We start from the raw sequence: 23514 nt of genomic DNA, 5'->3' as shown, positions 1-23514 counted from the left end.
GGGGTGGATGGTGTGTGGAAGAGGGAAGAAAAGGGGAGAGGAAAGGGAAGTGGAGGGGGAGGGGAGGGGACAGGTAAGGGAAAGTAAAGGAAGGGGAGAGGAGGGGAGGGGAAGGAGAGGAGGGGGAGGGAGGCTGAGGGTAAAGGAGTGGAAGAGGGAAAGGAAAGGGAGGGAAGGGAAAGGGAAGGGAGATTAGGGAGGGAAGGGAAGTGGAGGGGGAGGGGAGGGGACAGGTAAGGGAAAGGAAAGGAAGGGGAGAGGAGGGGAGGGAGGCAGTGGGTAAGGGAGAGGAAGGTGCGTGAAAGAGGGAAAGGAAAGGGAGGGGAGGGAAAGGGAAGGGAGATTAGGGAGGGAAGGGAAATGGAGGGGGAGGGGAGGGAAAGGAAGAAGAGGGAGACAGTGGGTAAGGGAGTGGAAGGTGTGTGAAAGAGGGAAAGGAAAGGGAGGGAAGGGAAAGGGAAGGGAGATTAGGGAGGGAAGGGAAGTGAAGGGAGAGGGGAGGCGACAAGTAAAGGGAAGGAAACATGTCTCGTACGTGTTACCTGGCTCTCGACACCTCATTTCCGGAAGACATAGAGAAAAAGAGAGGAGGGAAAAAAAGGGAAAAAAATGACACCACGACGACTTGAAAAAAGGACGAAGAAGAGGAGAAAAAAATCCTTGCTCTTTTCCCTTCCCTTTCCTCTCCTTTCTACGTCCCTCTTCTACCTTCCCATATTGACATTGATATTTTTTTCTTTTCCTCCTGTTCATTTTTCTGTATTCTTCTTTTTCTTTCATTTTGCTTTCCTTTTCTTTCTATTCTCCCTTTACTGTCCCCTTTCCTGCATTTCCTATTATTCTATTCCTGCTCCTTTTCCTTCCCTTTCCTCCTGATCGTTTCTCTTCCCTTTCTTTCCTTTCCTTTCTTTCTCTCTTTTCCCTTCCTTTCCTTTCCCTTGCAGTCCCTGCCTTTTCTTTCCCTTTTGTTTCCTTCCCTTTAACTTTCCTTCCTTTCCTTTCTTTCTCTCGCTTCCCTTTCATTCCTATTCCTTCCCTTCCCTTTCCTACCTTTGTTTTCCGTTTCCTTTCCATCCCTTTAGGGAAGGAAGGGAAGGGAGGGAAGGGAGAAAAAGGAGGGAAGGGAAGGGGTGATGGGGAAGGGAAAGGGACAGGTAAGGAAAAGGAAGAGGAGGGAGGCTGAGGGTTATGGGGTGGATGGTATGTGGAGGAGGGAAGAAAAGGAAGAAATGGAAGGGAGATTAGGGAGGAAAGGGAAGGGGTGATAGGGGAGGGAGGGGTGATCGGGAAGGGAAAGGTACTGGGAAGGAAAAGGAAGAGGAGGGAGGCTGAGGGAAGGGAGATTAGGGATGGAAGGGAAATGGAAGGGATATGGATTTTACTTTCTCGACGCTGTGTTGTTTTGCTGCGTCGGAAAACCTAGGACAAAAATATCACCCATTCTTTTCATTCTTTTCTCTTTTTCTTAATTTTCCTTTCCTCTTTTTTTTAGGGGGGTGAAGGGGGGCGGGGGAGAGGAGGGGGGTCTGTGCAAGCGGCTGAGTTCGTTATAATGAGTCAATTTAAAAAGTTTAGGATGCAGGAGGAAGTTTGGGTAGCTAAACACACACACACACACACACACACACACACACACACACACACACACACACACACACACACACACACACACATTTCTTAGTCTGGTCATTCCTATTTCCTTTCTTTCCTTTTTCATTCTCTTTTCCTCTTTGCCTTTCTTGCTTTCTTTCTTTCTAGTTTACTTTCTTCCTTTTTTTCTTTTCTTTCCTCTGTATTTACTTAACTATCTCCAAAGTGGTAATTTATTTCTAGTTTTCCTTTATTAATCTTTTCATTCCCCTTCTTTGTTTTTTTCTTCTCTTTTTTTCTCTTTCTTTTCCTTTCTTTTTTCTTTGTTTTTTATTATATTTTTTTCATTCCTTATTTTTTTTTTTCTTCTTCTTCTTCTTCCTCTTATTATTATTATCATCATCATCATCATCTATTTGCTATTATCGTCTTTGCAAAATCCTCCCCATATTCTTCCCTCTCCCATCCACTCCTTCCCCTCTCCCATCCATCCTTACCCTCTCTCATCCACTCCTTCCCTCTCCCATCCATCCTTACCCTCTCTCATCCACTTCTTCCCTCTCCCATCCACTCCTTCCCTCTCCCATCCACTCCTTTCCTTCTCCCCTTCTCCCTTTCTCTCTCATATAGGTCAGTTTGTCATCTCCCATCTCCCTTCCGTGTCAATGCTCTTCCCTCTCACTTCCTAATCCCCAGGCACTCCCACTCCATCCCTCTCCTCTTACATCCCTCTTATTCCTTCTCTTACTCCTCTTGTCACGTATCTTTCCCATCCTTCACCTCCTTTTCCTGTGATGTTGTCGTCTTTCCTCCTCTCTTCTTCCTCTTTTTATCTATTCTTTTTTTCTCTTTTTTTTGTGTTGTCTTATCATCTTTCATCTCCATTTCCTCTTTCTCTTCTATTCCTTCTTTCATCTCGTCTCTCTTCTTATCTTCCTCTCTGTCAGTCTTCCTCTCTTTATCTTCCTCCTATCTGGTATCTTCTGCGGTTTTCTTCTTTTCATCTCTCTCTCTCTCTCTCTCTCTCTCTCTCTCCTCTCGTCCACTACCTGATCTTTTCTTTCTCCCTTCGGTCCTCTCCTTTCACCTTTGCTTCTCTCGTTTGGACTCCTAAGCCCTCCCTCCTCCTCCTCCTCCTCCTCTTCCTCCACAACTTTCCTCCCACGAGAAGCACTGGACCATCAAGGAAACATACGCGTCATTTCCTGTATTCGCTTCCTTCTATTTTATTCAGTCGTGTTTTATTTTGTTTTTTTCTTCTTTCACATTTTTTCATTTTGTTTTTATTCACGGCGATGGAAACAAACAGATTGGGTTGGTTTACAGTTTCTCTGTCTCTCTGTCTCTCTCTCTCTCTCTCTCTCTCTCTCTCTCTCTCTCTCTGACTTTCTATACAACTATCTTTATTCTCTCTGTATCATTTTCTTCTTCTTCTCTTTCCTTCATCTTTTTTTCTATCTTCTGTTTATCTATTTATATATCTATCTTCCCTTATTCTCTCTCTCTGTGTCTTTCTCTGCTTCTTCTCCTTCCTCTTTTTTTATTTTTTTCTCTCTCTTGATTTCATTTTTTCATTTCTCTCAGTTCATCGACCCATTTATTTTTCTCATGAGATTTTTCTTCTTTTCTCTCTGTCGTGGATTTTTTTGTCTGTCTGTCTGTCTGTCTATCTATCTATCTGTCTTATTTTCCTTCGCAGTCGTAACATTTCTCTCAAAAACATCTACCTCGCTTTTCCTTCCCTTCGTTTATATTTCACTTTTTGGTTCTTTATAATATCCAGGTCAGAAACTCCTCCTCCTCCTCCTCCTCCTCTGCTCCTCCTCTTCTTCCTCCTAGCTCCTTCTCTTTTTCCTTCTCCTCCTAACATTCTTCTTCCTCATCCCCACCTAATACCTTTAACCTTCCTCTCTACTTCAAGAAACACTGCTAACCCGATTTACTTTGTGTCCCCCTCTAATCGTGGTTGAAATCCCTCTCTCCCTCTCCCTCTCCCTCTCTCTCTCTCTCTCTCTCTCTCTCTCTCTCTCTGCTTCATCCTCTCTTGACACCTAACCAAGTGAAAGGCTTTAATGGTGGGCAAAGACTAAGACGAGAGGGAAGAAGAGGCAAAGATTAATTGATGCGATAGATAGATTGATAGATAGATAAATTGATATAAAGAAAGATTGAAAGATTGAAATAGAAAGAGTTGGCGAGAGTAAGAAGGGAGAGAGTAGGAAGGTGATGGATAGAAAAGGTTTAGTATGGAAGAAAAATGGAGAAAAAAATTAAAATGGAGAGAAAGAGTGAGAGAGAAAGAGGAGAGGGAACAGGTGAGACAGGAAGGAAGAAAGGAAGACGAAGGGAAAAGGAATCATAAAAAAGAAGGGAGGAAGAAAGGAAAAAAGAAGGAAAGTAAGAACGAGAGAATGAAGGAGGGAAGGGAAGGAATGAAGAAAACAAACAAGGAAAAAGAGAGAGAGAGAGAGAGAGAGAGAGAGAGAGAGAGAGAGAGAGAGAGAGAGAGAGAGAGAGAGAGAGAGAGAGAGAGAGAGAGAGAGAGAGAGAGAGAGAGAGAGAGATTCATCAGTTTCATTGTATTTGTTGAGTGAATTATCTTTGTCTTCACGAGTAAAAGATTCTTAGAGGAGGAGGAGGAGGAGGAGGAGTGGAAAAACTGGAGGAGAGATAAAGAAGAGCTGAAGAAAGGAAATGGAAGACAATATGAAGGAGATATGAAGGTCAAGGGTGGAGAAAAAAAATAAAGGAGAGAAGAATGAGAGAAGATGAAGAACGAGGAGGAGGAGGAGGAGAAGAGGGAAAGATGAAGATGGAAGAGAGTGTAAGAAGAGGAGTGGGAGGAATACTGGAAGACGAAGAGGAAGAGAAAGAAAAATGATGGATGAAATAAAAACGAATAAAAGCAGTGAATAGTGAATGTGGAAGATGAAAGGTGGGGGTGGAAGGGAGTCTGAAGTGGATGGAGGTGGATGTGGATGGTATTTTCGAAGAGGAGGTGGAAAAAAGTATGGATTTATCAGAAAAGAAGGAGGAAAGAGAGGGAGGGGGGGGGAATAGCTGATGTTATGTGGGGGGGGGGGGGGGCTCTGTGCGTGTGTGCGTGTGTGTGTTATCAACGTTATACAAACTAACTCATTCAAAGGAAACCAAATGGAGAAGCGATTTTAATGCCTCAACAAACACACACATCACCACCACCACCACCACCAACAGCAACAACAACAACACTACCACCACCATCACCACCACCAACAACAACAGCAACAACCAACAACAGGGATATTCAACGAAGCAGCGAACCGGGCCAGTGAACACCAGTACATTTCGTAGTAGGTAAACACCCACGGAATTAACGAACCAACCTATAACGAAAGCCTCCCGTGTACAACGTTGATTATTCATTTTTTACCTGTTCATTGTAGTAAGTAAGCAGGTATTATTTTTTTTGTCAATTCCAGGTAACAATGAACAGGAAAAAAAAGTTGACGGGTTAATCGAAAAAAAAATAATAATTGCATCAGACAGAGAGAGAGAGAGAGAGAGAGAGAGAGAGAGAGAGAGAGAGAGAGAGAGAGAGAGAGAGAGAGAGAGAGAGAGAGAGAGAGAGAGAGAGAGATGCATGAGTGGCTGCAGAGATGTAAGCAGACAGGGGAAGCTGCTGCCTCAGGGGACACGAGGAAAAAGGAGGAGGAGGAGGAGGAGGAGGAGGACGGATAATAGAAGGAGCAGAAGGATGTAAAATGGAAAGAATAAGAAGGAGGATGAAGAGGAGGAGGAGGAGAAGGAGGAGGAGGAGGAGGAGGAGGAGGAGGAAACAGCAACAATAAGATAAGAGGAAATAGGAGGAGGAGGAAGAGCAACAAGTAAAAGAATGTATTACAAGAATGGAAACAGACACACACACACACACACACACACACACACACACACACACACTCGGGGGACAACAACTCCTAAACAAACTCACATACAAACTAACGGACTCAAATCGCAGTTCCACCTAAAAAAAAAAAAGCAAATAAGGACCAAGAAAAGGAAAAAAAAATCTCACTTCCCATTAATTCTGCAAACATCGTCAGCAGCTGAGCTAGACTGGTGCCTGGAGGAGGAGGAGGAGGGAGGGAGTCTTCTCTTGAGGCACATTAATATTCAAGAAGCCATTACTCCACGAAGGTACGTCCTGGCAAGGGGACAAAATCGGGCCTCAGCTATTGGTCGCCTCAACGCTGACGTCACCGCGTGTCAACCAATGGGAGACGCCCGTCGCTCGCCAAGAGGCTGCCGACCCCTCGCGGCGCTCCGGCGTGGGTGAGTCTAATCAAATTGCACCTGTCGGGAAGCAATGATTCATGAAGCTTCCCTGGGCACCGCGGGCGACAGTGTCAGGTGTGTTGTGTCGCGAGGCCGAGACCGATGGGAAAACAAAGGAAAAAATTACAAAACAACTCTGTATTTCTACCACTGATTGTTCGGACGCTAGAGTACCACAAGGTTTAGGTCACTATAGTCACCAACGCATCATTTTTTAGTGAAGGGAAAACTAACTAACTAATGGGGGGCGCGTTGCTTCTCTCACTAGCCGCCTACACCCCCGACGGCCCCCCACGAGTAAGCTCTCACGCGGCTGCCCTATCCTTCCTAAGTCCTTGCCGGCATGATCGATCAACTCGCCTCAGTCATGACTTGTGTGGGCGTTCCCTTGGGCTCCTCCTCTCAGGGTTGCCTAGTACAGAAACAGTCAAGTCAGTCAGTCGTTCACTCTCCCAGCCAGTCAGTCAGTCATCCACTCTTCCAGTTAGTCAGCCATCCACTCTTACAGCCAGTCAGTCAGTCATCCACTCTTCCAGTCAGTCAGTCATCCACTCTTCCAGCCAGCCAGTCAGTCATCCACTCTCCCAGCCAGTCAGTCAGTCATCCACTCTTCCAGCCAGTCAGTCATCCAGTCTCCCAGCCAGTCAGTCAGTCATCCACTCTTCCAGCCAGTCAGTCATATATTCAACCATTTATTCAACCAGTCACTCGTTTATTCATCCATCTATCCAGTCGGGCAATCAGCCAGTAATCTATTCATCCATTCACCCAAATAGTCAGTCAGTCAGCCATGTATCTATCAATCTATACAGTCATCCATCTAATCATCCATCCATTTGTCCGGTTAGTCAGTTATCTAACCACACATCTACTTTCCCTCCCATCCAATCACCCACTCAGTCCCTTCATCCAGGCAGCCTCCATTACCCAGCTCCTTCCTTCCTCGCTCCCTCGCCAAAAGAAACCCCAGCTAACGCAATCCATGCTCACAAAGAAACGCTTCCGACTAATCCACAGCTTCCACTAGATCCCCGTCCTCCTCCTCCTCCTCCTCCTGCTCGTCCTCCCCCTCCTCGACCGCTTCCACTAACTACTCGTCCTCCTCCTCCTCCTCTTCTTCATCTCCTTCGCTACCAGTCTATTCAGTGCCTCCAGATCTCACACTCCACTTAAACAGGTGTTCAAGGTAACGCCAGGTGCTTCTCGAGGTAAGTGGTTGTTAGGAGGAGGAGGAGAAGGTAGCGGTGAAGGTGGAGAACGAAGACGAGGAGGAGGAGGAGGAAAAGGAGGTGGAAAAGAAGAGGGAGGGAGAAAGCACAAAAATGACAGAAGGAGGAAAGAAAAAGAAGACACGAGGAAACGGGGGGAAAAAAAAGACAATAAGGAAAAGGAGGAATAAAGATCAAAGTAGGCTTAAAAAGAGAATGAGAACAAGATAAGAGGATTAGAAGGCCCAAGATTAGGATTAAGGGGAAGAGGAGGAGAAGGAGGAGGAGGAGGAGGAGGAGGAGAATGAAGATGAAGAAAAGAGGATGAGGTAGAAGGTCGATGCCTAGAACAAGATAAGGAGGAAAAAGAGGAAAAAAAGAGGAGGATGAACGAAGAAGAGGAGGAGATGGACGAGGAGAATAAAAGAAGAAATAGATAAAGAAAGAAAAGATAGACAAAATGATGATCTTAAAGGTTTGATACGAAAGAAACACACACACACACACACACACACACACACACACACACACACACACACACACACACACACACAAACACACCATGCACGACATCCCCGCAACAGCAGTCAAACTTTCCATGCATGAACTCAACACTAGAAACATGTAGAAAAATACGAGGGGGGAGAGAGAGCGAGAGCGAGAGAGAGAGAGGCCGGGAGGGAGAGAGAGAGAGGGAGAGAGGGGGGGGGGGGGAGACGGGTAAAGACAACACTGGGGGCATGTCAAAACAACTATTCTCCCACTTTCTCGGTCAGTGTGTAGACAGGAGAGGAAGGGAGAAAGGGAGAAAGGGAGGTAAAGGGAAGGAAAGAGGAGGAAAGGGGGTGAGGAGAGGGAATGAAGGGGGTGAAGAGAGATACTGAAGGTGAAGGGAGTTACAGAGGGGTGAAGGGAGTGAAAAGGGTGATATGGTGATGGGGTGAGGACGAGAATGAAGGGGGGAGGGGAGAGAGTGAGGAGGTAGAGGTGTGTAAAGAGTAAGGGAAGAGGGAAGGGGGAGTGATGTGAGAGAGTGTAGTGGGGTGGAGATGGTGGAAAGTGAGAGGAGTGAAGGGAGAGTAAAGTGGGGTGGAGGGGTGATGGAGGGGTGAAGGGAAGGGGGTGAAGGGGAGAGGTAAAAGGGCATGGCATATTTCCTCTTTCCTTTGATGTGGGATTCCCTAAATGGACTGTCTCTACCATGTGTGTGTGTGTGTGTGTGTGTGTGTGTGTGTGTGTGTGTGTGTGTGTGTGTGTGCAAGTAATGGTCTATCGTACTCCCCACTAATTAGTTTGTTTGTTCTGCCTCTCTCTCTCTCTCTTTCTCTTTCTCTTTCTCTTTCTCTTTCTCTTTCCTCTCTCCCTCCTTCTCTCCCTCCCTCTCTCCCTAAACACACCACCCACATCTTAATTTTCCTCCACCTTCTTTCCCCGGCCTCATTAACATACCATTTACCTGTACGAGGACGTGGGCCGGTGTATAGTGTTGATAAGCGACATTACACACATTAGCTTGAAGGTGGGAGCTTATTACGAGAGAATGGTCCCTTGAAAATGGTCCTCGGAAGACTTCACTCTGGTCTTAGGATGGAACGAGCGTGAGAAGGCGTCAGGAGTGCAAGGGAGACGAAGGAACCAGATGAAGAATTAAAAGAAAAAGAAGATAAATGGGTACTATCGCCGATGACAAATGGAGCATAAAATAATAGAAGTTCAGATCGAGACGGATGGAGAGAACTAGCGAGATGGAAAGGAAGGAGCGAAGGAGGAAGACCAAAGATAAAGTGGTTGGACTGTTAGATTAAGTTACGGAAGACATATGAGGGAACGGACTAACAAGACACATAGCGTTCAAGACCCGGGGAGATGGAGAGAGCTAGTCAGATGGGAGTGGAGGAATGAAAGAAGGGGAAGGCCGAAGATGAAGGAGTTGGACAGAAGCAATGTGTTAAGAAGACATACTAAAGTAGAGTCTATCAGGAGACGAAGTTCGGACCGAGACAGATGGAGAGAACAAGTCAGAGGAAAGTGCAGATTAAAAGGGCAAAGAGAGGGAGAAGGAAGAGAAAGACCAAAGATGAGGGGATTGGGCTGTTGAACTGAGTGAAGGAAGACACACGAGAGAAGCAACTACCAAGAGACGGAGGACACGGACAGATGGAGAGAACTAGTCAGAGGAAAGTGCAGATTAAAAGGACGAAGAGAGGGAGGAAGAGGGAAAAGAAAAAGAGGAAGACTAAAGATGAAGTGACTAGATTGTTAGACTGAGTTACGGAAGACATAGAAGAGAAAGGACTAAGAGGATATGAAATTGAGGACAGAGACAGATGGAGAGAACAAGTGACATGGAAGTGCAGGAGAGAAGGAAAAGAGAAAGACCAAAGATGAAGGGGTCGGACTGTGTTAAACGAACGAGAGAAGGAGCAACCGAGAGATGAAATTCAGGGCTAAAAGGCAGATGAAGAGAACTAGTGAAATGGAAGTGCAGGAGAGAAGAAAAAGAGGAAAACCAAAGATGAAGGGGTTGGACTGTTGGACTGTGCTGAGGAAGACAAACGAGAGAGGTAGTTACCGAGAGACGAAATTCAGGGCTAAAAGGCAGATGAAGAAACTTAGTGAGATGGAACTGCAGGAGAGAAGAAAGAGGAAGACCAAAGTTAAAGACGTTGAACTGCATAAATAAAGTGGGACCTACCAGAGGAGAGACAATCAAGACATGAACTTCAGAACCGGTCAAACAGAGAGGATTATAGACAGGCACAGCGACCCTTTATGAACAAGAGTACAGAAATCCAGACAGAGATACAGAAATAGCGACTGCAGATGAAAAGGAGTAAGTAAATATAAAGAGGAGGAAAAAAAAGCAGAAAAAGTGACCCCTGGATAACGAAGAGTAAAGAAATAAAGACAAGGAAACAGAAACAGCTGACTCAGAGTAACGAAATAAAGAAAAAGAGGAACAATATCGTACTTTAGCTAATCACAATACGATATCATGGACGTTAGGAAGAGACGCACAGAATATGTCTAAACTTTAACCATTCTTTCAGCGGCTTGCAATATGTCTCCGCAATCTCCCGTTCTCAGCTACGTGTGTTTTCTAGTGGAGAGAAGAAAGAGACCTCACCTTATTTTCGTAATTAGAGAACGTTGAAAACCTTTTAGTGAGATACTCTGTTGCAGAAGATAACGAGTTTTGAATAATTAATTGGTCAGTGTGTCTGTCTGTATATATGTTTGCCTGTGTTTCTTTCTCTCTCTCCCGTACATATTTGTCTGTTTGTGTTTATCTGATTTTTTTTCTTTTTTTACTTTATTTTTTCTATTTACATTCTTTTATTTATCAGATTTTATTGTCTTTATATTACTTTTTTTTGTATTTCTTTTATCGCTTCTATTTTAAATTTTCTCTCGTTCTCGTTTTTTTTCAGTATATTTTTCGTCCATTTAAATTTTTCAACGTTTTTATTTTAATTTTTGTCTTCTCGTTTTTTTCGTTCTATCTTTCATCCAATTTGATTTTTTTACGTTACTATTTTCTTTTTTTTTCTTCTTGTTCTGTTTTTTTCCCGTTTATTTTTCATCCATACTGATTTTTTTTTCACTTTTCTGTTTTCATTTTTTCTACTCCTGTTTGTTTTCCGTTTTATCTTTCATCCAATTAGATTTTTTTAACGTTTACATTTTCATTCTTCCTCCTCGTTTTTTTCATTTTCTTTCATTCAATTTGATTTTTTTAGACTTTTACAATTTCATTTTTCCTCCTCGTTCTGTTTTTTCCCGCACAATTTTCATTCAGGGAGATTTTTTTTACTATTTCAATTTTCACTTTTTCTCTCGTTCTATTTTTTTTTTTTACCGTATCTTTTTCGTCCATTTACATTCTTCAACGTTTCTGTTTCCACTTTTTTTCTCTTCTTGCTCTGTTTCTTTCCTCCTGTCTCTTCCCTCGCCGGCCGGTCAAACGCGTCAGTCCCTTGCTCTATATCTGTTATTAAATTTGTCTGTCTGTCTGTTTCTCGCATCTCTGTCCGTCTGTCTGTCTGGCGTATATCGGGGGATCTCAATTACTCTCTCTAAATGCAATCTTTTCACACCTGGCCGTCTCTCTCTCTCTCTCTCTCTCTCTCTCTCTCTCTCTCTCTCTCTCTCTCTCCTTCTTTCTCTCCTCCTAACTCTTCTTTCTACCAAACTTATTTATCCTTATTCCATTTCGTTTCCTCACGTCTCCTTCCTTCATGTATCTTTTGCCTATGATTCTTTACTTTTCTTTCCCTCATATTTCTTTTTCTTACCTCCATCTTTGCTTTTTAACTCATGTGTAAACCATTCCCTCATTTTCTTTCTCTCCCTCATCCCTCTCCTCGACATTACGTCTTAAAAACCACTCTCTTGTATACAGTCTTTTAAGTTTCTCAATATACTTTATACTTTTCGTACCCTTCTAACTCCTCGTCTAGGCTTGGCAAGGCTTAAAAAACATCCTCATACGTCCGTTTTTTCAATACTGTTAAAACCTTTTCTCAGTCCGCCGTACCTTCTTTTTTCACTTTTTTCTCCTTCCCTTAAACTGTAGTTGCTTTTTTCTACTCTCCTCTTGCCTTCTCTCAATTCACCTAATCTCATTTTTTCACTTGTTTTTCCTTCCATATATCAGTAGCACCTGCCTTGACTTGGCATAGGGTTAGGGACACACACCCTTACCCTGTTTATCCTTTTTCTACGCTGCAACCTTCTCTCAATCCACCATATTCGCCTCTTTAACTTCTTCCTCCTTCCGTACGTCATCTGCACTCATCTAAGCTTCCCAAGGGCTCAGAAAACCTTACGCTGTTTTTTTCTGTCTCCTATTCTGCAACCTTCTCTCAATCCACCATATTCGCCTCTTTCACTTCTTTCTCTTTCATACGTCAGCTGCACTCATCTAAGCTTCCCAGGGGCTCAGGAAAGACACCAATACACGGTTTTTCCTTTCTTCTACTCTGCAAACTTCTAGCAATCCGCCATATTCGTCTCTTTCTCCTTGTTCTCCTTTCCTACGTTAGCCACACTCATCTTCGCTTAACAGGGGCTTCAGAAACACATCCTTAATCTGTCTGTGCTTTTCTGTACACTGCAACCTTCTCTAAATCCACCAAATTTGTCTGTTTTACTTCCACCGTCTCCCTCACTTCAGCCACACTCATATTTACTCACCAGGGGCTTCAGAAACACATCCACAATCTGTCTTTGCTCTCCTCTACTCTGCAACCTTCCCTCAGTCCACCATATGTTCCTCTTTCATTTCCACTTCCTCCCTCACGTCAGCCACACCCGTCCTGGCTTGGCGGGGCTCAGGAAATACACCTCCGTGGCTTTGGGGTGATCCGCGTCACAATGCACGCCTCCTTACGCTGAGCCGCCGCAGGAGCAGGTGTGAACGTGACCCAGGTGAGGAAACGCCCGAGATTTGCGGCATAAAGGCTCAGCGGAGGGTTTGTTTGCGGCTTTGTGTTCCGTAATATTTTTGTTTTCGTTTATCTTTTTGCATCTTGGTTGTTTTGAAGGCATTTATATTTTTTTTTTGTGTGTGTTTTGTTGTTTTTTGTTTTCGTTTTTACTCGTATTTTTTTGGTTGGTTTGAAGGCGCGTTTCTTTTTGTTTTTGTTTACTGTGTTCTGCTATTTTTTGGTATTCGTTTTTTTGTTTTCGTTTTTACTCGTATTTTTTTGGTTGGTTTGAAGGCGCGTTTCTTTTTTTTTTGTTTTGTTTACTGTGTTCTGCTATTTTCTGGTATTCGTTTTTTTTTGGTATTTTTACGGGTCTTTTTTTCTGTTTTCGTTTTGGGTTGGTGACGACACAATTTCCTCCTCTCACGATTTTCTTCTTGGTTTCTACGTGTAAAACTTTAATAAAAAAGAGTATGATGGTGCTGTTACTACTACATTTACCACTACTACAACTACTACTACTGCTATTACTACTACTACTACTATTACTACTTCTACTTCTTCCTGCTACACTTCCTTTTTGCTCTCTACTACTACTACTACTACTACTACTACTACTATTCCAATTTCTCGCCACCATTCCTTATCATCACGGCTCCCTCTCATCCCGACGCGCCTCCAACATTCGCAAGTTTTCGTCACGCTCCAGACACCTCAGGAGAAGTGAATATAAATCTACGGAAATGTGGACCAGGATTTGAATAACTCTTGCTGCATTCGTCTCTCTCTCTCTCTCTCTCTCTCTCTCTCTCTCTCTGAGGCTCAATTTCTCTTACAAATTGTGGGACATGGACTAGGGAGGGGAAGTGAAAGGAGAGAATGAGGAGGAGGAGGAGGAGGAGGATTGGGGACGAATGAATAGAGTGGGGAGGGAGGGAAGGAAGGAGGCAAACGAGGAAAAATACCTAACAAAGTCTTAGAGGAGGAAAAAATAACGAGCTTTTTTGTTAATTAAGGTTCGGTAATGACATAAACAAGTATGCAACGCTGGGGAAAAAATAATTGAACAAGGAAAACTAACCCGTAAAAGGTCAACCACGTACATGTGTTGGCGGTAGTTAGTGTTCTAAGCGCTAATTGGTTCACGGATAGAGAAAGGCAATATCCGTCAGGGTTAGCGCTTGGAACACTCACTACCGCCAACAATTGGTGACCCTGGAGTGACTGGTAACTATTTCAGCGGGGACTCGCCCGCTACACATGTACGTGAGACCCGTGGTTACTATCTGTGGTCACGTATAAGAACGTTCTTCCCTTTCTCGTTTCCTATGCATTTCAAATTCCCTCTAGCTACACTAATTATGTTCCTTGAAGTGTCTAGCATATATCAGCACAGTTTCCCGCCATTTTGACACATGGGTAAGCCACCACCCCACCCCCTCCCTCCCGCTTCCCGCCGCCTCTGGCTCTGAGTTACGATGGCAGGCAGGCGTCTCCGCTCTCTAACTTCCGCTGAAATTATTGAGCAATTATCTTTTGAGGAATCTATTGTTGATCAGAGTGGTATCAGCATTGATGATAATGATGCTGATCCTGACCATGTATTTGATCAGCAAATGGAGGAGGAGGATGAACTTGAGGCAGAACACTTTGGTGTGTTCCCGCCACCTCCACACACTCCACCCTCTCCCACTGCTGGGCCGTCACATGCCTCTACCTTATCTGCCCCTTCCACTACATCTGACTGGCTGTATGCACCCAGCACGAGGAAGAAAAGAAGGGAGTCTAGGCTATTTTCATGTGGAAGGCAACATTCATCTGTTGTCCCAAGTGAAGATGATGATAATGAGTTTGATGACCTTGGCTCAAGTAGTGCATCCACACAGCATCCAGGCACTGATGAGACACGCGGCACACGAGCAAACATAACTCGCCCTTTGTTATCCACCCGCCACAAAACACCACTTTGCCGGGATAGGGGAAGGGTGTCTGCTGCACCTAACCCAGTTAGGCCTGCTGGCAGAGGGGACTGGATAGATGGGACAGATTTTGAGCCACAAGTTTACAATTTTGACGAGTCAAGCTCGGGAATAAAAGTGCAAGAACTCAGAGCAGAGAGCCGGGAGTGAGAATTTTACAATTATTTCTGGGATGAAAACATCTTGGAAACAATTGTAACTGAGTCAAACCGCTGCGTGCATTTCATGAGAGGAGGGAAAGTGTTGAGTCCTGAGTCTTGTGAACATCAGCGGTATGATGTTACAGTACCTGCGATGAAGGTGTTTTTGGCTCTGGTGATGCTGAGTGGTCAAGAAAAATAACTACAGGGATTATTGGACTCCCGACCCTGTAGCCAAGACACCAGTTTTCAGCAAGGTCATGCCAGTGAACAGATTCGTCAATATATTGCGAGCACTTCACTTCACTGATAACTTGGAGGCATATGCAAACAAAATAACTGAAAAAATGAACAAGACCTTTGTGACTGCAAGACCGGTTTTGTGCAGGACATTGTGTTGTATACAGGGGTTGGGTCAGAGGTCACTGATGATAAGAGCCCGGGACTGTCGGGAGCTGTAGTAATGACACTTAAGGAGCCATATCTAGATAAAAATCATGTACTATACGTAGACAACTGGTACACAAGTCCAGCACTATTTGAGTTTCTTTCCTGTAGACAGACAGGCGGGTGTGGAACTGTGAAGAAGCGTAGAAAATACATGCCATATTTTCCTCCTCTAGCAAACAAGGGAGACTGTGCCTACAAGAAAGCCAAAGACACACTCGCAGTTATAGGGAAAGATAAACGAGAGGTAACACTTCTCACCACCATCCACCACCCTCAAATGGTTCTCAGCCACAACACTGATCGTTCCACCAGACAACGCATTATGAAACCAGAGTGTTGCTTGACTACAATACCAACATGCGTCTAGCAGACAAATCTGACGCTTTGATTTCCTCCATAGAATGTGCCCGTAAAACACTCAACTGGTACAAGAAACTATATTTTCCCCTTGTTGATATAACGATGCTGAATGCTCACATATTACTCAAAGAGAAGACAAGCAAGAGTCCTACTCTACAAGATTTTGTCATCGAAGTGGTACGTCAGTTGTTGGAAGAAAATGCTGTGGATCGCCCTACCCCAGGACGTCATGACGCTGACAGTCCTGTACCCATCACAGGGCGGCACTTTCCCCGCACCTTGCAGCCACGACCAGACATGAAAAAGAAAAATGTCCAGAAAGCCTGTCATGTTTGCAGTCACACAAAAAGACGACCAAGAAAACGGAGCGACACTCGCTACTAATGCCACGAGTGTGATGTACCGCTATGCATTGTTTTGAAGAATACCCTACCCTGCTGCAGTTCTGAGAAGCTTGGGTAGAGTATGTAAGTATAAAAAATAAAAATAAACATTTTGTGAAAAAAGTACTCTAATTTTGTATATTGAATAATTTTTGGATGGAAACATGTGTTTTTCTTTATGAATAAGTATCCATTATACACATATATTTCGTAGATGAAAAACAAATTGATAAAACGATACAAAAAAATGCTGCCTCACTCCTACATCGTACGTCTGGCAGCATCACTGAGCGAGCCAAATTTAAAGCCCCAGCGGGACATTTAAAAATGGCGATTTCGAACTTTAACTCTTTTATTTTATTTTTGTAACCATTTTGAGTTATATGAGATCAAAAAAGAACAATGCATTTTTAGTGACCTGGACGAGTATAAGGTAGGTAAATCAATGCTGACCTCTTACGGGTTTTAATACGGAAAACAGGTAGCGAGTAAAGAAAAATATGCAAAAAAAAAAAAAAAAAAAAAAGACCCGCGAAAATAGAAAACGCAGAGGTAGACAAAAGTAATTACGGTCTTAAAAACACATTAGTGACAAGCAAACAAAGGTAAAAATAAATAAACACGTGTTAATACTACTTCACAAAGCTGTATTTCATTTCCACATATATTTTCTTTTGGGGGGGGGCTGGATTTGTGTGTAAATAATATAATGTTTGTTGATATGTGTGGGCACCGCGCTGAACTAAACTCATTTTCCGTGTGGTAATTTGCAGGTGGGCTTACAGGTAAAAGAGATGAAATTACCTTTATTGCCGTGATTTTAGTATTAGTAGTGGTAGCGGTTGTGGTAATAGTAGTAGTTATAATAATAGTAGTAGTAGTAGTAGTAGTAGTAGTAGTAGTAGTAGTAGTAGTAGTAATGGCGGTAGTAGTATGAGATTAGCAGTGGTAGTGGTTGTGGTAATAGTAGTAGTTATAACAGTAGTAGTAGTAGTAGTAGTAGTAGTAGTAGTAGTAGTAGTAGTAGTAGCAGCAGTAGTAGTGGTGGAAGAAGAAGTAAAAGAAGAAAAAAGAAGAAGAAGAAGAAGAAGAAGAAGAAGAAGAAGAAGATAAAAAACGAAAAACAAGAAAAGAAAAAGTTTAAGATGAAGAAAAGAAGAAAAAAAGAAAAAGTAATAGTAGAAACAACAGCCAACGAAATACATATCCTCCGGGAGGCGCATCTGGGCACCCCCCGTTTTCTTCCCCACAATTAAGACAGACTCAGGAATACTCACGGATGCAGGAGCGTCCGTTGAGGTCAAGCTTCCAGCCTTCCTTACATATGCACTGTGTCTCCCTGATGTGCTCGTCCAGCGACACGCAGATGTAGTCACACCGGCAACCGCCCTGCAAAGATGAGGGAAAGGCGGTGTTAGAATTGGTGAGCAGGTGTGGGAATTACTATTACTACTACTACTACTATCATTGCTACTGCTATTACTACTACTACTACTATTTCTACTATTTTTTTTACAGCAAGGGAGACAGCATAAGGGCAAAAAAACAACATTAAAAACCTGTTAAAATCTGCTCCGGAAAAAAAAAAAAAACACGAGAGGCCGAACGAGAGGTGTCTACTACTTCTACTGCTGCTACTACTACTACTACTACTACTGCTAATTTACTTCTACCTACTATTATCATCACTTCCACCAGTACTTAAACAGCTGATTCTGCTACTACGTATATCTTCGTTAACTACTACCATAACTTCTAATACGACAATTTCTACCACTATCTCCGCTATAATTTCCACTTCTCTACTTTCTCTCCTCCCTCCTCCTCCCCCTTTCTCTCCTCCCACTCATGTACTTTAACTTTCTACCCCAGGTCTCGTCCTTCTCCTTCTCCTCCTTTGCTGACATCATTTCCCATCCTCCAACCCAAACCACCACCACCAAGCCACTCTCCTCCAAGCCTCTCGATCCTTCCACACGAAACTCAACACGTCAGGAGCATAAGACGGGTGCCACGCGCGGTATGGTCCAGGTGGGACGCGGTGGGAACGGGGGGAAACGCCGAGCACTCAGCTTCACCCTGGCTCTTGTCTCTCTCCCTCCTCTGCCTCGCCTCGCAAACCTCGTTACGGCCGCCGCGAATTCTGGTCACGAGCGCGCCGAGGCAGGAGTCCCTTGCCCTCTGCCTCCCCCTCGCAGCATAAGTGTGGGGTAGAATTCGCTTTTCTTGGAAGGTTGAAGATTTTGGGAACTCTCCTGGTCCTGTCTACCTGCTGCTCTGACTACGAAGTTAAGCAAACATATCTGATCAAATAAAGTAACTATACTAATAATTTTTGCCTTAAGAGGTTGACGATATTTGAAACTCTGACTACTGACTTCGGTAAGCAAAATCTGATCTATATATACTAACCAAGGTCAATACTCTTAAAAGTTTCGACGCCTTAATACATTATTTTAAAAGTCTTGTACCTAAAAGTTATAGGGATTTCTATGGGTGGTGGTTTCGTGACCTAAGTGGTAGTCTGGCAAAGTTTCTGCGCCACGAATGAGGGAATACAAAGATGAGAACCGGTCTAATCTTATCTGTAGTCGTAGAAAATAGTTGTAGCGAGATTCCGAATTGTTTGGGAATAAGATACCAGATTCCCCCCTTCAAATGGTAACCCAGTACTCTGAAATACTAGCCTATCCCCCTGAAATACTAACATAGTCCCCTAAAATACTAACCTATCCCCCTGAAATACTAACCTAGCCCCCTAAAATACTAACCTATCCCCGTGAAATACAAAACCTAACCCCTGAAATACTAACCTATCCCCCTGAAATACTAACCTATCCCCCTGAAATACTAACATAGTCCCCTGAAATACTAACCTATCCCCGTGAAATACAAAACCTAACCCCTGAAATACTAACCTATCCCCCTGAAATACTAACCTATCCCCCTGAAATACTAACATAGTCCCCTGAAATACTAACCTAGCCCCCTGAAATACTAACATAGTCCCCTGAAATACTAACCTATCCCCGTGAAATACAAAACCTAACCCCTGAAATACTAACTGAAATACTAACCTATCCCCTGAAATACTAACATAGTCCCTGAAATAATAACCTATCCCCCATAAATACTAACATAGTCCCATGAAATACTAACCTATCCCCGTGAAATACAAAACCTAACCCCTGAAATACTAACATAGTCCCCTGAAATACTAACCTATCCCCGTGAAATACAAAACCTAACCCCTGAAATACTAACCTATCCCCCTGAAATACTAACCTATCCCCCTGAAATACTAACCTATCCCCGTGAAATACTAACCTATCCCCCTGAAATACTAACCTATCCCCCTGAAATACTAACCTATCCCCCTGAAATACTAACATAGTCCCCTGAAATACTAACCTATCCCCGTGAAATACAAAACCTAACCCCTGAAATACTAACCTATCCCCCTGAAATACTAACCTATCCCCCTGAAATACTAACATAGTCCCCTGAAATACTAACCTATCCCCCTGAAATACAAAACCTAACCCCTGAAATACTAACCTATCCCCCTGAAATACTAACCTATCCCCCTGAAATACTAACCTATCCCCGTGAAATACTAACCTATCCCCCTGAAATACTAACCTATCCCCCAGAAATACTAACCTATACCCCTGAAATACTAACATAGTCCCCTGAAATACAAAACCCTGAACTACTATCCTATCCCCCTGAAATACTAACCTATCCCCCTGAAATACTAACCTATCCCCCTGAAATACTAACCTATCCCCGTGAAATACTAACCTAGCCCCCTGAAATACTAACATAGTCCCCTGAAATACTAACCTATCCCCGTGAAATACAAAACCTAGCCCCCTGAAATACTAACATAGTCCCCTGAAATACTAACCTATCCCCCTGAAATACTAACCTAGCCCCTGAAATACTAACATAGTCCCCTGAAATAAACATAGTCCCCTGAAATACTAACCTATCCCCCTGAAATACTAACCTATCCCCCTGAAATACTAACATAGTCCCCTGAAATACTAACCTATCCCCGTGAAATACGAAACCTAGCCCCCTGAAATACTAACATAGTCCCCTGAAATACTAACCTATCCCCCTGAAATACTAACCTATCCCCGTGAAATACTAACCTAGCCCCCTGAAATACTAACATAGTCCCCTGAAATACTAACCTATCCCCCTGAAATACTAACCTATCCCCCTGAAATACTAACCTATCCCCCTGAAATACTAACCTATCCCCGTGAAATACTAACCTATCCCCCTGAAATACTAACCTATCCCCCTGAAATACTAACATAGTCCCCTGAAATACTTACCTATCCCCGTGAAATACGAAACCTAGCCCCCTGAAATACTAACCTAGCCCCCTGAAATACTAACCTATCCCCGTGAAATACAAAACCTAACCCCTGAAATACTAACCAATCCCCTTGAAATACTAACCTACCCCCTTGAATTACTAACATTGCCCCCCCTGAGACGGGTAACCTAGCTCCTAAAAATGGAAACACAGCCCCATTCAAATAGTCATCAAGCAAAATTTAAACTCCAATAAAAACCTTTCCCCTTTTAATGGTGATATACCGTTCTAGTAAAAATCATGTATGGGCCTAGTTCTGTACATGTCTTGCCCGTGTATGAAGAGATGATACATGTATCCTCGCTTGTAAATAAAAAAAAGGACAAGCGCTTAATTAGTTTCAACCGAACGTAAATTGAATATCTTCCTGTTGCATAAATCCTCCTCATTATGATAATACCCGAAATGACTAATTAGCTCGGGGTAATTAAGTGAAAGTTGTGATGAAATGGCTGTCGCTCGTATATTTCGGTGATTTATAAATGAATTAATGAACAGCATCGGCCTGGACGCTTTTACCAGCCACACGCCGTTAAAAAGTTCAACTATTAAGCCTCGCGCTGTTTGGCACCCCGTGGAGCATTTATTGCCGTGAGAAACTTTATTTTATAGTGATCCATCTCCTTCCTTTTCTCGTTATCTTTTTTTTATTTTCATCTTTTTTTCTGTCGAGTTGATTTCATGCGCTATATATAAAAGGGAAAGTCAATATGAAGCAAACATCAAACACACACACACACACACACACACACACACACACACACACACACACACACAAGATGAAATGGACAGCAGCATTGAGGCGGAAAGGCGACCGACCCATCGTTTGTGTGTGTGTGTGTGTGGAGAGAGAGAGAGAGAGAGAGAGAGAGAGAGAGAGAGAGAGAGAGAGAGAGAGAGAGAGAGAGAGAGAGAGAGAGAGAGAGAGAGAGGAAGAGAGAGTAGATAGAGAGAAGACAGACAGACAGACAGACAGACAGACAAACAGATAGACAGACAGACAGACCGAGTGAACATATACTAAACCCACACAGTTATTTGGAATACTAAATTCACTGCATGATTTCAGTGGACACGAAGACAAGCAAACACTTCATAAACAACAACAACAACAAATAACCTAACATAACAATAATAACATAACAACAATACTAAACACCAAAAAAATAACACCAACATCAAAACCTCTCAGTTGTATGCAAGACGATAAAAATCTCCTCTATCCAACCTCCTTCGGGCACTCACTTCCCTTCTTCAGACCACGCCGCTCCTTATAACCTGCTTTTATTTATTTATTTTTTACAGCAGAGGCGTCAGTACAAGGGATTCCACCGCCACCAAGACCCAGCACCAGCAGCACCGTCACCCTTCCCTTCACCCTTTTTCTCCCACTCAGAAATAAAACACTATCCATTACAAACTACTTTATGGGTGATTCCTCCGACGTTTCACCCAGCTACACCCACCTCGCAGCCTTCCACTTCTTTTCTTCCACTTCTTTCCCTTCATTACCTTTTATTTACCTTCTCGCTTTTTTTTCTCCTCCACATCCCTTCCATAATCCTCTGTTACCCTCCTCTTCCCCTCCATTCCTTCCTCCATCCGTCTCACTCCCTCCACTACCCTTCCTTTATCTCCTTCCTTCTCTTCTCTTCCACATCCTTTCTGTCAATCTCCTTCTTCCCTCTTTCCTTACTTCTCTCCTTTCTTCCGTAACTCTTCCTTCACCTCCCTCCTTCTCTTCCATATTCCTATCATTCTCCTATTCTCTCTCTCTCTCTCTCTCTCTCTCTCTCTCTCTCTCTCTCTCTCTCTCTCTCTCTCTCTCTCTCTCTCTCTCTCTCTCAGTAAGTCGCAAAAAATGGAGAATAAAAAGGAAAGATACACTTGGAAACTGCTCTGGCGATATAATGATGAGAGAGAGAGAGAGAGAGAGAGAGAGAGAGAGAGAGAGAGAGAGAGAGAGAGAGAGAGAGAGAGAGAGAGAGAGAGAGAGTATTCATCTCCTACCACCATCACCACCACCATCACCACCACCACAACCACAACCACCACCACCACCACCACCGCCTCTCTCTATCGTTTCCCGGACAACACATATCACCCAGACAGCCTCGAACCGTTCCTTTGCCTACCACCACCTCCTCACCTCTACCTCCATCACCTCCCCTTACCTCCACCTCCCTTTACCTGTGCGTCACCTGAGATCAGCTGATTAGGGCATGTGCGCAGGTGTTTCTATCAGCTGTTGTGTGTGCGTGTGTATGTTTGTTTTTCTGATTTATTCATCTTCTTCTGTACAGTAATTATGATCTTGCTTCCGGTTTTCTCTGATTGCCTGTTTTTTTCTTGTTTCTTTATTATTTTTTTTTTGGTGTTGTTTTTTCATCTTATCTTTTCATTTTTGTTTGTTTATTATCTTCATGTTTTTCCTTTGAAGTCGTTGTTTGTTTTCTTATCTTTACTCTCCTCCTCCTCTTCCTCTTTCTCATCTTCTTTCTCCCCCTCCTCCTCTCTTCTTCCTCTTTCTCCTCCACTCCCCTCTAACTTAAAACAATTGCAAAGTTCCAAACGATATTAGTATGAGACAACTTCATCAACAGCGGCCAAACGGAGCTTCGTCTATCTTCATCACCATCACCACCACCACCATAACCACCACCACCACCACCAACAACAACAACAACAGCACAATTTCGTTCTCGTTCACCCTCTTCTGTACGCGCCGCAGTTTGGCTCCGAAGCGACAAAGCCCTCGAAAATTAGAAAGATGAAGAGAACCAATAATTTAATAACGTCACTAGAAGATATATCGTAAGAGGAGAGAGAGAGAGAGAGAGAGAGAGAGAGAGAGAGAGAGAGAGAGAGAGAGAGAGAGAGAGAGAGAGAGAGAGAGAGAGAGAGAGAGAGAGAGAGAGAGAGAGATAGTGTGATAAAACTCTTAACAAGATAAAACGAAGGCCTTTCTGTTCCTCTATAACATTATCAACTCTCATCCTATCTTATGCATCTTAAGTAATCAATATTTTACTATGAGGGTCGCGTGTCAAGGGCCCTTGGTACGTGCTGAAAGCGGGTCAAGAGCGATATATATCTACGTAATATTATTCCCTACAGACGATGATGCATAGGAAAGAAAAGGAGACGGAGAAAGACGCAGAGGTAATGATCGTTGAACTTTCATCTATGTAACATTCACCATCACACAACATCTTTCATCTTCGCAACCATATTTTTTTTTCAACTCATCATCTTTAAGACTCATTAT

At 43.3% G+C, this 23514-nt stretch overlaps 1 protein-coding gene across 3 annotated transcripts in view; it reads right to left on the bottom strand.

Moving 5' to 3' along the window:
- Nucleotides 1-23514, bottom strand: part of LOC126983025 (ALK tyrosine kinase receptor-like) — a 294044-nt gene that overhangs the window by 78761 nt on the left and 191769 nt on the right. For all 3 annotated transcript variants that reach the window (XM_050835449.1, XM_050835446.1, XM_050835447.1), the window contains one exon: nt 17131-17242. In XM_050835449.1, the coding sequence (XP_050691406.1) occupies nt 17131-17242 (112 nt within the window). The remainder of the gene's footprint in view (nt 1-17130; nt 17243-23514) is intronic.

Source organism: Eriocheir sinensis, chromosome 52 (assembly GCF_024679095.1).
Source record: "Eriocheir sinensis breed Jianghai 21 chromosome 52, ASM2467909v1, whole genome shotgun sequence".
NCBI lineage: Eukaryota > Metazoa > Arthropoda > Malacostraca > Decapoda > Varunidae > Eriocheir > Eriocheir sinensis.
Note: the sequence above shows the minus strand (reverse complement) of the source record. Positions and strands in the feature narration are given on the sequence as shown.